At 39.9% G+C, this 17,087-nt stretch overlaps 1 protein-coding gene across 1 annotated transcript; it reads left to right on the top strand.

The window, feature by feature from the left end:
• Positions 1 to 102: 102 nt before the first annotated feature.
• GOLT1B (golgi transport 1B) lies at positions 103 to 14,422 on the top strand. The gene is made up of 5 exons (XM_058853096.1): positions 103 to 231; positions 5,662 to 5,753; positions 7,468 to 7,646; positions 10,374 to 10,455; positions 11,805 to 14,422. Exons 1-5 carry the CDS (start codon positions 207 to 209, stop codon positions 11,841 to 11,843), a joined length of 417 nt encoding a protein of 138 aa, XP_058709079.1. The 5' UTR covers positions 103 to 206; the 3' UTR covers positions 11,844 to 14,422.
• Positions 14,423 to 17,087: the final 2,665 nt, after the last annotated feature.

Genomic DNA, 17,087 nt, shown 5'->3' with positions numbered 1-17,087 from the left:
CGCCGCCCCTCCGCCAATCAGCGCCGGCCGCGGGCAGCGTGGCCGTGGGAGCGCGCCCGCGCGGCGATACAAGGCGGCTGCTGATTGGCGGCTGGCGCGGCCAATGGGCGGGCGGCTCTCATGCGGCGGGGTGCGTGTTTCCGGAAGACGTGGCCGCCGCCGGTCCCGCTCCTGCCGGTGCCGCTGGTCCCGCTCCCGCCGTCACCATGATCTCCCTGTCCGACACGCAGAGTAAGCGCTGCCCTCGCTCCCCCGGGAAAGCGGCGAGGGGCCGCCCACTGCGGGGCTAGGGGCGTCGGAGGCAGGGGGGTCCTAGGGCGGCCGGGCTCGCCGGGCCCGCACCCTTTGTCCGCGGCGGGGCCTCCCGGGAGCAGCCGAGCAGGGTCCGGCCGGGCCCCTGGAGACCGGCTGGAGCCCGCGGCGGGGCGGGAGCACACAGGGGCGGGGGGAGCTCTCGCGGCCGCATCCCCGCAGTGGAAGCCGCGGCGGCCCCGGTGCGGCGGTACCGGGAGCTGGCGGGGAAAGGGAGATGGGATGGAGAGAGACAGGGCAGCGCTCGGCAGGGCCCCTCGCCCTTAGGAGAGCTCTGTCACCAGCGCGGCCGGCGTTTGTCTGGGGCTGCGGGTGCTCAGTGTGCTGTGCTGTGCTGTGGTGGAATCACAGAATGGCCTGGGTTAGAAGGGACCTCAAAGATTATCTCGCTCCAACCCCCTGCCATGGGCAGGGACATCTTCCACTATCCCAGCTTTGTCAGAGCCCCATCCAACCTTGCCTTGGACACTGCCAGGAATGGGGCAGCCACAGCTTCTCTGGACAACCTGTTCCAGTGCCTGGCTACCCTTACAGGAGAAAAACTCTTCCTGTAGTCTAACCTAGCCCCTCTGTGGGTTTATACCGATCCCACTATGAATGAATGAATGAATGAAGGAAAGCTGAAAAGTAAACAAAGTAGCGCTTAGCTCGATTCTTCCCATGTACCTCCCTGCGGTCGTCAGTGGTCTGGAACCACTTAATTATCTAAATAGTTTTACTGTGCTGCTCTTGCTGGTACCACACCAAACATCTGCAGGTGACACTCAAGGGGCTTCAAGGTGAGGACAAGGCGTTGAAGTGAAAAAAAGTAAAAATACTTGTATGTGGCCATAATTTTGTTTCCACTGAAGTGCTTGGAAAGAGAGATTAAAGAAATCAGAGTAAAGAAGTTTGTAAGTGTGTCCTGGCAGCCAGGAGGAGCAGCGGTATCCTGGGGCTCATCAGGAACTGTGGCCAGCGGGTCAGGGGAGGTGATCCTGCCCCTCTACTCGGCCCCAGTGAGGCCAAATCTGGAGTGCTGTGTCTAGTTCTGAGCTCCTCAGTACAGGGGAGACAAGAAGCCAAATCTGGAGTGCTGTGTCTAGTTCTGAGCTCCTCAGTACAGGGGAGACAAGAAGCTACTGGTGAGGGTCCAGCAGTGGGTCACAGAAATCATGAGGGGTCTGAAGCATCTCTGTTACAAGGAGGGACTGTGGGACCTGGGTCTGTTCATTCTGGAGAAGACTGAGAGGGGATCTCATTAACAGATATAAATATATCAAATTGGTGCCAAGAGGACGGTGCCAGTCTTTTCAGTGGTGCCCAGTTTCAGGACAAGGAGCAATGGCCATGAAGTAAAACACAAGGAGTTTAACCTCAACACGAGGAAGCTCTTCTTTACACTGGAGGTGGCAGAGCCCTGGAACAGCTGCCCAGGGAGGGTGTGGAGTCTCCCTCTCTGGAGACACTCCACACCCACCTGGGCACGTTCCTTTGTCACCTGTGGCAGGTGACCCTGCCTTGGCAGGGGGGTTGGACTGGGTGATCTCCAGAGGATCCTTCCAGCCCTAACAATTGTGATTGTGATAACAGCTTAAGCAGCAAGGTAAAGGACAATGATAGGCCTTTGATTTAAATGACCATCTCATGTATGATGCATTGCCGGTATGATTGCCACAGAAGGAAATGAGTCTGCCTGATAAGCACCACAGCATCAGTTAAGAAAAGAGGGTGTGAAAAAATTGGAAAAAACCGAAAAGTTAAAATAGCAAAGTTTTGATATCAGGATATACTGGAAGTAAAGGTATTGGAGAGCCAATTAAGGCCAAGGATGAAGGCAGGCAGCAGAGTTTAGCAGCATTCAGGATCAATGATTTCTTGAGATATACAGATACTGTGCTGTTACTGGGATGAGTATTAAACTTTGGGGTTAGTTTTTAGATTTCTGGTTTATTAAATCCTTGTGGGCTTTTCTTTTGCCCTTAAATTCCTGTCTGGAGTATTTGTTGGTCAAAAAAAAATTAAAATCTCTTCAGAAAGAGACTTAATGTTTTTCTTTTGGTCAGTTCCTCATGTGGGACCTTCAGCTATTTCAAGTGCTAAGACTGTTGATTTTAACTGTCAGAGACAAGAGTACTAAATAAAATACTCACATTTAGGGGGTTTAAGGTTTGGGTTTTTTTCAGTTTTTATGAAATTCTGAAGCCAGTTCATCAGGTATTTTAAAATTCACTGCTGTCTGAAAAAATAGTTAGCCATAGAGTCACTGGTGGAGTAGTATGTTAAATACTGTATCAGTTGATGTTTGGAAAGTTAATTCTGCATCTGTAGCCTAGAACATAATTTTAAGTGGTGTGTTGAATGGTGTTATCAACCACCAGTAATTGCAAAAGAATGCACTTAGCTTTTCCCAAATTAAATTTTCAGTACTAAAAGCTACTGCTAGCAAAATAATAGTTATACATTGAATATAAGCTATTAGTTTTTGTCTTCTAAAAGCCTATAGCACACAATTCCATTTTATTTTGCACTATGTAATGCTCTATAAAAGGCTGGGGATGTGTATTGTCTGTCCTAATCTTTCATGAGCAACGTATCTTAATTTTGAATCTTAATATCTACTAAGCTTTTTTGACACAGTGCTGCAGTAGTCTTGCACAGCTCATGGAATTTCTGGGGAAACATTGATGAAGGTTTGCTTCCTTGTCTCAGGAAATCAGAATAATCCAGAATAAATACAATCTGGCTAATGCGTGCTTCTACATTTCTAGGCATTGATATGTTTTATTTGACTAATGTGGGAAAGCTCTTCTGCTTTCCTGGGAAAGCACAGGAGAAAAGATTTTAAAATAGTTTGCTCCCTCTATAAATATTCATAGTTTGTTGTTGAAAAGCTTTTATACAAAATGCCAGCACTTTTTCCTTTCTCTAAGAAGTGTAGTTAAATATATTTACAAATTCTGATACAAATCAAGTCAGTAACACCCTCTGCTGAGCTATCAGCATCAGAGGATAATAGTTCTGGACCATTCATCTTCTTCCAGCAGTTATTTTGGGATAATGAGAATAATGTTCGTTTCTCTTTTTCCCTTTTCCCTCCACTAACCAGAGAATATGGGCAACTTCTGTAGTGAATCAGAATCCATTGTGGCAGAAATGATTACAAACGGGTTTTGGGTGATTAGAGAAGTGTCAGGGTGGTGATTGCAGCAGCTGTTGGGAGTTGGCCTCTGCCTCCTTGCCAGATCCATACCTTGAGCTGTGTCTGTGGGAGGAGTGAATACTCACTTCCCATGACTGCATATTTATCTTGCTGGCAGCTGGTAACTCCTTTGGAGTCCTGCCTCCAAGTGTTTTCCTTCCAGAATACAGATTGTTTCTGCTCTTCTGAAGCAAAGAGTACTGGAGAAAAGGGCAGCTGCAATTGTTACATTGCATTCAGTCACCAGATCCATTGAGATACAATTTGCAATTCCGTTTTTCATGGTAAACAAGTAGGGAGAGTGCCTGTAGTAAATTGATTGTATTGAGTTACTTAGTGTTTTTAATTGTGGACTGTTAAATGCTCATAGTAACAATTTAAAGTGGCGGGCAACACTATAGAACTACAGCTCTAACAGCAAGTACTCTGCAGCCTTGCTGAAAGCAAAGCCCTTAGAGAAGTTTGGGGATTGGAATGTAGCAAATGAGCTGTTTTGAAATTTATTTACAATAACTACTTGGAAGTCCTGAAACAGGCATAATTATCCTCCTTTACTCCCAAGCTCATCAGGCAACAGCAAATGACCAACTACATCAACAAAGTGCAATTAAAATATATTGAGGTAGATCTGGCCAACAGTAGCAGTGAGGACTGTGATTGTGGATGTGGTTTTTTGTTTGTTTCAGGACAGCCTGTGTGAAACTACTTGGAACTTCAAAATACACATATATACAGGCAGAATAGTAGGACATGTTTTCCTAAGCTGTTTTGTGTCCTGTAGATTTCTAAATTGTCTGGTCACAGGGAAAGCAATAATAAATATGTGTGTTTGCAGCCCTGTTGCTGCTGTTCCTGGCTTTTCTCTCCCATTCAGTCTGTGTGAGAACCAAAGGAAGGTTTTAGAGATACAGAATTAAAAGCATTTCTAATAACAGTCTCCAAGATACTTTAGAGGCTATTGTCAAATGGTAGTTTTAATCATAGCTTGACATTTCTAGCCCTGTTTCTCATAGAAACCTTCCATCCTACTCTTGGCTTCCCTGTATTTCTTGAACATCCTTTGCAGAACTCAAAGTTTATAGAACTGTTTAGACTGGGAAAAAACCTTTAAGAGCATTGAGTCCAACTGTTAACCCAGCACTGGCCAGCCCATAGTATAAGCAAATATATTAAGTACAAAAGGTATTTAAAAAAAATACGAAAATTAAGATCATAAAATGAAAAATTTCATAAAATGAAACTGCTATGCAACATTAGCAGTCTAGAAATATTGTATCTATGTGTAATGTAGATCTACCATTTAATTAATAACAATTAAATATGGAGCATGAAAATTATAATTGAACATTAATCCCTCAATATTTAGTATCTGCCAGTTTTGTGAAAACTGGCAATTGTCTGGAGGCCTAGGCTAGTGTTTGATAGCTGTCAGCACATGTGTAACTTGGAAAAGTCCTGCAGGATTCATCCAAGTTGTGTTCCATCTGGAAACTGAGGGGAATGAAACTGCTATGCAAGGTCATGGGAGATGGAACATGAGGTTTCAGGAGGATGGAGAGGACCAGGGTACTATTACTATGGTAATAGTAATATTAGTACCAGGGTACCATTACTATGGTAAAGTTAAGGGGATTACTATGGTGAAGTTAATGGGATAAGAGATACAAATCCCAGAGCATTCTGACTTGAAAGAGAAGGATCACAAGGATCCGCTCAGTGATCCACAAGGATCATTGAGTCCAGTTCTTCAGTGAATGACCCATACAGGAATCAAACCCACAACCTTGATGTTATTTGTACCATGTTCTGACCAACTAATCTAATCTAAAAAACAAAGTTTCATTATCTCTTTACAAAACAATCCTTTTCTCCATTAGCAACTAATCAAAGGACATATGTCTTTGCCGTGTGTATATATGCATGATTGCTTTCGGTTGAATTCAATTTCAGTGTCTACTTCCAAATACGGACTTTTTTGATAAGCAGCTTCCAAAGATCTGTCTGTTGAAGTACTTGGTGTCTACAAGATTTATATTTGTACACTCAGGGAAGTTTCTAAATTTAAAATGTCTTTAGATTGAATGTTCTAATTTTTTCCCCAGTTTTTATCCATGACTTTTTTCTTGGTACCATGTTTTGTTACATGACTACATTTGCTTATTTTTCAGAGATTGGAATGGGACTAACAGGCTTTGGAGTGTTTTTCCTCTTCTTTGGAATGATACTCTTCTTTGACAAAGCTCTTTTGGCTATTGGAAATGTAAGTGCCTTTTCAGTGCTACTTAGAATCAAGTATGTGATCTATTAAAGATAAACTAAAAATAAAACACTATGTTATCAGTTTGAAGCTGCATGACAGAGATTACTGTGGTAATTTGGTATAAAGAAGGAGTTGTGCTCAGTGATAGGAGTGAATCATTTTTTCTGCTTGAGGTTAGAACAGCTCACACTGATGTGAAAATATCACCTTGGGTCGGGTCTGTGGGATGTTGGTAGACAAGAAGCAGCTTGTTCCACAGTTGTTGTGCTGCTGCAAATGTGATTTTTTGTGATCCTCTAAGATAGCTGTCAATTTAAGTGTATGTTTGGATAAGAATCATTAAGTTTGTGCTAGCAAATGTAGCTTTGCAGTGCTGTATGAGGAAAGAAAGAAGTTTGAATTGCTGGCATTTCTGGCTTTAGAAGAGTCAGACCTCTTTCATAAAAGAGAAATTCAGTATCTTCAGCTTCTACCAAATTGAAGTTGTTACTCAAAGCAGCACAGAAAATAAATCCTAGTTCTGGTACATGAAATTTCCAATCCAAATATAAAATGACAGGGTGTTTTCTGCATGTGATAGTCTCTGTGCCTTTGCTGTTCTCAGCTTTGCCAGCCAAAGCACAGCCTGATTGGTAGAGGTTCACCTCCTGTTTTGCTGATGCCTAAAACTCTGCAGCCAAACAGATCAGTTTCATTATCAAATACTGAGATTCCCTGAAGGGAAATATAAAATTGTGTATCTGAATTTGGGTGCATTAGTTGAAGCATCGTTATGAACCATCAAATCAAGTGTGCAGTGGAGGAGTGAAAAATGAAATAATGCTTATTTTTTCTTTTCCTAATGTAAGGTGGAAATACGAGATCCTGTTTAGGGCAAATGAAAACGTAGGTAGGAAGAGACAATGACAGGCTATGTGGTAACCAAAGATAATGCAAGAAAAGGTACTGTATCCTTGCAGAGAGTTGTTTTTATTTTAAAAAAAAGTTATATCAGAAAGGGCAGGAAGTTCTAAGAAAGTGATTTATTGAATACCGTACAAAACTTAAACTTGAATAAAACAATCTTGAGTAAAATCTGAGATACTATTCCTTTCTGAGCAAAAATGTTGCTGAAATAATTCCTAGTCCTGTTGCTGCAGGATACCAGAAATAGTTCTAACTAGTTGGCACCAGTGTGATAGTGTTTAGTCTATACTGGAACAAAAAAAATAAACAGTAAAAAGGCTCTACATAGTAAAAAACAACTGTTCAGATTTTTCCTTCTCTGGCTTTGCATTATGAGTAGGTCAGTAGAAGCTGTTGAAGATGTCAGTGGCACAGAGCAGAGGAGCTTTTATGTCTGTTCTTAGTTTTTAGGAACAATTGATGTCAGTAGTACTAAGCTTCAGCACCACTTGTGGTAAAAATTGTGTGTATGTGACAGGGCAGATACAGCTGTTGTCAGCAGGTCTTTTGTCTTGAGTGTGTTTGGCAGAGACCACAAAGGATAGACTCTTTACTTTCAAGCAGCTGAGAGCTACAAGTGCTTTAAGATGGACCTGACAAAAGAAAATCAATAGTAAATTCATTCTCACCAACTGTCTTTTGGTATTAAAAGAAGTTGTTCAAGAAAAGCAGTCTAATTTTTAAAAAAAATATATATATATGTTTACATACTGTACTTGGGAACATAATTTGTTGTTTTCTTTCTTTGGTTTGTTTTTGTCTTTTCTAGGTTTTATTTGTGGCTGGCTTGTCTTTTGTTATTGGTTTAGAAAGAACATTTAGATTCTTCTTTCAAAAACACAAAATGAAAGCAACGGGCTTCTTCCTGGGTGGTGTGCTCATAGTTCTCATTGGCTGGCCTTTAATAGGAATGATCCTTGAAATTTATGGATTCTTCCTATTGTTCAGGTAAGTCTTATTTGAAAACAGCTTTGTTAGTTTATCTAAGAATAAATGTATTTGTGTAGTGTTTCTGTGTTAGAGTTGTCAAAGCAGCATCCTTTAAGTGTTCCTTTTGGACAGATGTTACATGAAATTGTTTATTTACAAGTTGGTAAGTATTTTTCCAAGACTCAAATCTGCTAATGTTTATGAAGCATTTATCAAAGTGACTTTAACAATGTTGATGTCTGACCAAAGATTTGTAAAGCTTCAAAACATGTGGGAGCCCAAATTGTTAGCAGTATGAAGTTTAAATATCTCCTCATGGAAAAGGGGTACTTGGTACTTTTTTTGGTGGGGAGTTTGTTCTTTTCTTCAACAAATGGGGCAAAATATTTAGTTACTACCATCCTAGATTTGTAACCTTACCATTTCATCACTATGGAAGCCCAGGGAAATGATGGTTTCTGTCATGTTTCATTACAATTGTGCCTTAGGGTCAGAACTGCTTGTTTGGGTTAGCAGTATCTTGACTGAGTTTAGGAAAAATGGAAATTCTATTCTTTTTAACAGCAATCTTGAAACATGTTATAACTTTCACAATGTGTCATTTAAGTTCTTCATAAATGCAACTGTAATTGTGAAAGAATTTGACTTGTTACAACCTGCATAGATATCTATATTTTTATCTATATTTCCATGGTTGAAATTCTATGCTTCCCTACAGAACAAAGGGAAAAATATGCAAAAAAAAGTAGAAAGGGAGGCTTCTGGTTGTTCTTGGACTTCTGTTCAGATACTGACCATTTCGCTAATAGTTATTGATCAAATTTCAGACCCTGAAGTGTTCAGTGAATGGCTAAATCATACAGTTCCTGTTAATCAAAGTGAAACCATTGTTCTCATGGAGCTCTTTTTGTACTCACTAAAATTGTGTGTTAATATTTAGTATTTAGTTCAGATAAAATGTTTCTTTTTAAAAACAAATTGAACTTGGCTCCTACTGGAGACAGTAAAATTTCAGAAAAATGAATTTTGTGGGTTTAATGTATTTCTTATTATTCTACTCTGTGTTACTCTGAATTCTTCACTGCAAGTGCTTTGATAATCATAGTATTTCACTAAATACATTGTCACTTCTTGCATGTTGTGCTTGGTTTAATCAGCCAGTACAAAGCAAGTAGAATGTGTTTCCAGCAAAACACTCTCCTTTTAGAACATCTCAAAAGAGTTATAAGTTAGTATGTCTAAGCAGGTATGGTTATGTATTATCTAGTGGTGCTTGCAAGGTAAAATAATGTTGAGAGGTTTATAAAAGATCAATAATTATCCCTAGGACTATCCATTAGCCTGAAGGGAATCAACGAGGGATGAATAATTCTAGGTGTGAATATTTATCTGAGCTATTTTAATTTAAAGCATCTGGAGACTAGTGGTTTGGACTGAATGATCTTGTATGTTTTTTCCAATCTTGATGATTCCATGATTCTGTGACCATCTTTTCCAGTGCTTATTTGTTGGTAGAATTTAAATCCCTTGCTACAAGGTTGGCTAGTGACTACTTCAAGCAAAGCTTTTTGTTTTGCTTGTATCTTGTTCAGTTCAACCATCATCCTGTTGCTTCTTTCTGAAGAAGTTATGAAGTCTTTCCTCAAGCATAATTTTATACTGTTCCTCAGGGTCCTGCAGCTTGGTTGCATAGCAGAAAACTACCCTGGCTATTATGGGACACTTCTTATAATCTAAGGTGCTTTTGGAGCCTTGTTCAGATTATAGCATTGCAAAGTTATGGCTGACAATATTATCCCTACTGTACTGACTATTCCTTATTCTTGGACACAGCGGTTATTTTAATCTGTTATAAGTGGTTTGTGTGCCCTGCCTCACAATTTAGTGGGCTGCTGAAATGATCTGATCTTTAAAAAAAAAAATAAATCTGTAAATGCCCCCTTATTGGTGTGGATATTACCCAGCAAATAGTTCCAGCAGTGTCATGAAAAGGATGATGACTCGTGAAACATCGCTGTTTCACTGTGGCTGAGGCCTCAGTGCATGTTAATCCTTATTCCACACAGGGAATGTTAAACATGAGATTGCTGGGAATGCCACCAGCTGGCTGCAAACAGCTGAGATACTGCCACAGAAAATTTATTTTTCTGCTGAAGAGATTAAGTAGACAGTGCATGGGCTACACCATAGCAGCTAAGCCAGGCAACATTGCCAGGGTCATGATTCAAGCCACTGACTTAAATGTGGGAAATAAATGAATACACAACTCTGTCGTGCTTGGTTAATGTAAAGTTAATTTAGTTTATGTTAATGTACTTAATACATTAATTAATGTAAAGAGTACCATACCTGGTTTTAATTAATCAGAACTAACTTCACTTGTTTCTACATTGGGTCTTGAATGTATTTTCTGTAATATAAAGAGGAATTATCTCAAAATATGTATGTTAATTTTGAGAAGTCAGTTTTGTTGACTAAGTTGGGTATTCTCGCTTATTTTTTTATGAGCTGAGGGTTGCCAGCTATGAAGAAAATTAAATCCATTTAAAAAGACACCATTTCTTTCCTGGTTTTCTCCTTTCTCTGATGAATGTGTATGGATATATTTGGTAAACAAGTGTGCTGCTAACAAGTCGCAAAATTTTATGTAATCTTAGTTTAAAAATTACCTGCTATGTTTTTTCATGTTAAAGCAATATGAGAAATTTTAAAAACTAATACAATCTTCTGATCTCTTATCTGAAGGGGGTTCTTTCCTGTGGTGGTTGGCTTTATTAGAAGAGTTCCAGTTCTTGGATATCTCTTGAATTTACCTGGTATAAGCTCGGTAAGTTTGGTACTTCATGCAACAACTGAAGCATGTTCTGGTTTTTATTCCACTGCTATAGCACTTGTAGAATTGCATCAAAAATAAATCAAATTCAACTTTGGAGCAATGACTTCAAATGCATTCCTGTACAGTTCTTGCACCATAGACATCACATTCATTCCCAGGGAGAGAGTTCTAGGTGTAAAAGGAACAAAAGGATGCATTTGGAGGAGCTGCCCTTGCTCATGGGTAGTGAAGTGGGCAGAGCCCTGCATTGTGACTGGGAGTGCTGGGGTTCTTCCTGTTTCACTGCTGGCCCTGGCTGACCAGATAGGTGAATCCTGCCACTGCCCTGGGCCTCTTCTCCTGTCTGTACAACAAGGAGGACACCATTTGTGGTGCAGTATTTGGGTGAACTTAGGAAAAGTTGCCTGTAAAAAGCAAACCGTGGAGTTCAGTGTTAAGTTGCAGCTTGTACAGTAAACCCAGAAACTCAGGATGCATAGTCATTCATCAGATCTATTTACTGAGGTCCACTGCACCAGGCTGTATCCTTTATTTTAATAAGATTTGTATTTTTTCAAATGTAGTTTTCCATTTTTTTAACCAAATGGCCAGGGATTTGAGGACAATTAACAGAAAGATGCTAATCTAGGGTGTTTTCAGTCAACTACTTTTACTGTGCTAATTTTTCTATGTATTTTAATATAAGCATTTGTAATACTAGTTTTGAAAGCAACAGTTTTAATACATACTACTAAAAATTAATAGTGAGAAAACTTAGATGCATACAGTCTGTTTTTTAAAAATGAGTGTTCCAGATCATCTGTTTCAGTCTCACAGTTAGGCCAAGTTGTGGCTCATAATTCATGATCAATTGAATGTTTCATCTGTCAATTGATCTTAATCATATTTTATTTGATCATAATGGGGTTAAATCTCGTTTTTAAAAGATAATTGTTAATGTTTTATTCAAAGCCTACGTAGGCTCAGAAGAGAATCCACAGTAATGGTCAGTTGAAATATCTTCCTTGGTCTACTAATGCATGTGTGGCTGAGACTATTGTTTTGTTTTAACCATTAAGCTGGCAGTGTTATCTGCATTCCTCTATTTCCTTTCTCATTCTGTTGCATCTTCATGTTGCACTGTTAATGTCTATATGAGAAAAACATGTTATGCAGAAACACAACTGCAGTTGTAACAATTTTGGTTTTCACAAATCTAAACCATGAGACCTCGGTGAGTACTACTTGACTCTCATTTCCAGTCACATACTAACTGTGCCAGTAGCAAGCAGTATTTGAGAGTAGTAGAGACTGTACATAAATGTTATCAACTTAAAACCTTTTTGTCTCCTTTTCCACAGCTTGTAGATAAAGTTGGAGAAAGCAACAACATGGTATAATGACGAGAGGGTGGAAGACTGATCTAAACTTTTACTGTATTATTTATAAAATCCCTTTGAAGAATACTCAGCACAAAGATTAAGTTGTGTACAAAGGAAAAAGCTTGTTACGTTCTTTAAATAACAGTTTAATTTAAAATGTATAGTCAACGATATACATTAGAAAAGAAGCTCAGCAAGTATGCTTCTAGGAAAGTAACTCCAGAGTTTGGGAAGTAAACTGAAGAGGGGAAAGTCATGGAATAACCCATGTTACAACTGTTCAAGAACTATTTTTGTTGGGTTTGGAAAACATGCTAGAGGCAATGAAACCTTGTGGAATTAACGGTGCCTGTTCTTTACCTCCTTATTTTGAAGGTGTTGTAGAGCAAACAGGCCTACATTTTTAAGGGTGACCCAAATTTACCCAACCCTTTGCTTGCTATCTTCAGAGTGCAAAAAAATCATACAGGAAACTTCTTGTGTAACAAGAGATGCATCTTTGCATGAAGGTTAAGATGACTATTCATCTATAAGTGTATTATGACAATAAAAAGGAAACCCTACACAGTTCTGTTGTAAACATTTTTGTAAATATGTGGCTGAAATACAGCATTGTTATCTTAATGTTTCAAAGCCAAATGTTAATTGATTGTATTTGCCTTCCATTTCGGAATACGCAAAAGGTCAATCTTTAATAACTTTGGTCTTAAATGTTGGTTCTAAACATGTAGAGCTCAGTGGGGAGCTCTGGAAGCTGACTTGCAGTCCTTCCAGGTTGTTCTTGAGCCATGTTACATGTGCATCCCGATGAGAATGTAGCCCCTTGTCACTAACATGAAAACTTTGTGAAATACGCTTAGTTCACAAAAAACTGCATAGGTTGAGGTGCTGATGTGAACCCTGTGACATGTAACTTATCAGAATTTGGAGCTTTGTTTTTAAAAAGTTTGAAACTAAGCTTTCTTTGTTTACTCTGGAACTACAATTTACTTTTATTTTTTACGGTAATAAAATAAAAACTTAAAGTTCTGTGTATGTGAGTCTCTGGGGAGAAAACAGAGTGACTGGGGCTGACTAAAGATCAAGTGCCAATCTCCATGTGTTTGTAACTTGTTACTGGGTTATCTGATTATCTTCAAACAAGTCTTGGTTACAGCAACAGATTTGTTGTTACAGAGGGCTTTTTGCTAACCTGGAATAAATGTCCCCTCCTAATGCACAGGTCACATTTCTGCTTCTGTTGGAATTTCATTGTGCACTTTCAATAATCTTAGTTACAGCATCCTCACCTAACAAACCGTGCTTGTTCAGTGGATTGTGTTCGTGCAGGCAGGGAGGGTTTCTGTTGTGTTTGACTTTCTTTTCCCTTTCATATAATCCTGAAACAATTACCCAATGTAGTATTAAAAGTAGCTATGTAGCCTAAAGGTCTAATGACTGTGGGGTTTTTTGTTGTTGTTGTTGTTTCTTTATTATGCAGTTAAAATTGGAATTTTCCAAAGTAAGTTCTAAGTTTAAAAAAATCCTCATATAACAACCCTTTTGAAAGTTGCTCTGAAATCTATTTGTATAAAACGTGGGGTTTTTTCTTTGCAACTGTATAAATAGCCACAATCTACTAGTATCAGTGATTAATTTGCTACCTTCTAAAACAGGCACAAAATGATTCAGAAAAAAACCCCAACAAAACAGCCTGTTATTTTACAATTAATAACATCCGAAAAAGCTGGGTTTATTTTATATATGACCAAAAATGGCTGTGTTTGCTTCATGGCATGTGCATTGCAGTTTAGAGTCAGGAGTAAATATGACTTGTGGGCTCTACCTCAAAAGATAAACCAATTTTAACTGCTCCTATAGCTCTGTTGTGTGTTTCAATGTTATCAAAGACTAGAGAATGGTACTACAGCAGCTTAGCCAACTCGTCCTGTTTGCTGTGGTAGGGCACTAGTCTGTGCTGTGGGAACCAAGTGCTGTCTAAAGCAGACAGTGTTCATCATTTACCTTAGAAATCAGCTACCTGAAGGTTTCTGTTCTTTGGTCTTGAGAAATAATGTGAAGGAAAAGGTGGTTTGCACCACATGACTGTGGATCTCTGGCTGCAGCAACTTGCTTGGTAAGCTGAAGTACCTTCATCAACAAGAAAGTTGATGATGTCTTTTGGAGGTGGTTAATATGTTGCTGTGGATGATCTTTTGCCTCTGAGAAGCTGGGGTATATGCAGGTCATCTCATTTATATTTAATTAATTGTTTTACATCAAAAGTCAATTTTTTGTCACACGTGAACTGTTGTGAAAAGCATCTGAGGGAACAGAATTGTATATTGAATTTAGCATAGTCTATCCCTCAAGGTAATGTTGTCTTTGAGATGGTTTTGCCAAGATAAATATGGGTGGCAGCAAAGGTCAAAACAACTTAGCCTTAAAGTGTTTCTGTCCTTGTAAAAATATCTAACAGAAACATGCTTGGAATGTTTCCCCTTTTAAATGTAATTTATAATTGCTGCTTTAAAACTCGTAAGGATGGATCTTATTCTGAGCAGATTAATACTGTAAATATCCTTGTCATACCTTGAATAAATGGGTACCTTTTTCTATAATTTGTCTCTGTGTCTTCATGTGCATATTTTAAGAAAGTCTGGTGACAAATTTTCCTTTCTAGAGGGTCAGGAGTACAAGCTATTACTGCTTGGCCATCTTACACTGTTGTGACTTTTACAGTAAATAGGGGCTTGGATTAATCTTAAATAGAAAGGTTTCCTCCCTTTTTACAGCAAACCTTTTACATAAGCATCCCCCTAGTTTTTCAAGTTCCAGTTTTGGACACAGCACAACAAAATATGAAATTTCAGTAATGTGGGAAACTGCCTCCGTTTTTTTTTTCTCTGCGGAAATAACTGTGAAACTTCAGGGGGAAAAAAAGAGCGTGTTGTCTAGATTTTGGAGCAGGTTTTTAGTCTAGTTCAAGGATATGACCATGAGTTCCCTGTATCCTAGAAAGTGGGCTGATAAGCAGGTTTACCATTGCGTGGTGTTCTGCAAGCTTGTGGCTTGTTGTTGAGGATTTTAACAGAGCCAGGAAAGCAGCAAAGCAAAGTGTTTAACTGTTTGTTGAAGTGTTGTGTTGGTGCTATGTACCTGTTAGTACCCTAAAAACTTAATTTGATCAAAGTTGTTTGTAGAGTAAGAATTCCAAAGAACTGGCACTTCCTCATTTCAAAGGAGAAAAAAAAAAAAAAACAACACAGAAATGTCTGGTTACATTTGTTAAACTAGGAGAGGTATAATTTTAATCTGTATGTAGCTCATAGCCAGTTACTTTCAGTGACTTGTTGCTGTTCATTAACCAGGAATACTTTGGCTATGTTACTACTCACAGTGTGGTACCATATGCAGTTTAGAGTCTGTCAAAAGCATTGTAAGGAAGGAATCTTGTCCATGTGGCAGATGCCAAAATGAAGGTTTTATGTGATTACTTTAAATTGTTTACCAGATTTCAAGGCACAGACTCATCTACTTGTTGCCTTTCTGGATCACAGATGATCAGTCAGGCTGGAGAGTAGAGTCCATATCCCTAAACCAAACGTCTGTCTCCCAGCTGTCTCTTCAGAGGTCACTGCTAGCCCTTGGACTCCCATCTCTGCTTCTCTGGCTGCTGCACCCTGGCTCACTTTGGCTGTTCTACCCTTCAGACTGCCAGTACCAGCTGTGACATCACTGGCATGTCATTACCACACTGATTTACCAGCAGAATTTGGCCCTTGTGGCCCATTTGTTCTAAGTTCTGCCCCTGTAGTATTGATCTTGGCACATTAAAGCATCTCTTAGAAGGCTTGGATCTCATGCTCAGCCCAACAAAGAGATTCTGCAGCTGTGTAATCCCTTGCCAGGCCTAATTCACCACAATTATATGCTAAAGCATACTCCTCAAACATATAACAGTTTACATAAAAATGACATGGCTACTATGGGGTAATTTGGTGTGGAATTCTTTATTTCAGACTAAGTAGCATGACTGATAACCTGGGATATGGAACAATATCTATTTATAGGAATGCATTTATATGTTGGTTACCAGTCATTAATGGTAGTTTAATTAACGGTTTACCTGCTGAGGTAGTGCATGCCCAGAAATGTGCTTGCTAAAAAGCATCTGTGCTGCTGTATGCTTTCTAGCAGACACCATATTCCACTGAGTACTTCTTTTCCAGGGAATATATAAGTTTGGGGTATCTTATTGCTCACAGAAGCATTGGATTCATAACTGAGTGCTACAGGACATGGTGGTCCCTCAGTCAGGGGCCCCCCACGGGGGAGCAGGAGGAGCCATGAGGAAGCAAAATTCCCAGGACTTGGGGTCAGGGATGGCAGGAGGGGCCCAGGGGCTTGAGAGGGTCACCCGGCTCCCTGGGAGCACCAGCATGGAGCCCACGTCCCTGCAAAACCTGGGTGGGAGGTCAAGTGGTGATACCTTGTGCTCAAGGGCAAGACATACCTTTAATTGTCTTCAATCAGCCCCAGCACATGCCAACAGCTCCGTGTCCTGTGCTGCCGGTAAGTGGAACCTGGCAAACAGCTTGAAATTTCCCAACTGGCTTTTTTTGTGCACTTCTTTCTGAACTGTTTTTAGGTTTGATTTAATTTAGACTGGGGAACCGCAGTGTAGCTTTAGAGCATAAAGAGGATGTTGAGCTTTTCATAGAGTGCCATCAGAGCCAAACCGCTGAACGTCAGCCCTTCTCTGGGCTGGCAGGGTTTGAAGCAGCCGGGTTGTGCTCGGGAAGTTGGGAAAGCAAGCTTTCCACTTCTGCACAGCCCAGCTGCCTCACTGCCTCCTTTTCTCCAGGCACTCCAAAGCTATTCCAATAACATCAGAGAAATCAAGATTTCACATTGATTCCTGCAATTTAATTCTACTACTTTGAAATAAAAGGCTTTTTTTGACCTAAATGTTTTACACCACCAAATCCACCACAGCCATTAGGTCAGTCTTTAAATATTGATTTTATTTTTATAATGAAACCAAGCAGTTCTGCATTGAATCTTCCAGATACTTCAGCTGAGTGGCTTTTATCATTAACTGTCAAACTTGGTGATCCAAAGTAAGGTAACAAAGCTGGTGAAGGGTCTGGAGCACGAGTCCTATGAGAAGCAGCTGAGGGACGTGGGGATGTTAAGCCTGGAGAAAAGGAGGTTCAGGGGAGACCTTATCACTCTCTACAAGCCTCCAACATGAAGGCATAGCCAGATGGGGGTCAGGCT

The sequence above is a fragment of the Poecile atricapillus genome, chromosome 18 (genome assembly GCF_030490865.1).
Source record: "Poecile atricapillus isolate bPoeAtr1 chromosome 18, bPoeAtr1.hap1, whole genome shotgun sequence".
NCBI classification, from domain to species: domain Eukaryota; kingdom Metazoa; phylum Chordata; class Aves; order Passeriformes; family Paridae; genus Poecile; species Poecile atricapillus.
The sequence above is the reverse complement of the archived record's forward strand: the minus strand, read 5'-3'. Positions and strand labels throughout refer to the sequence as shown.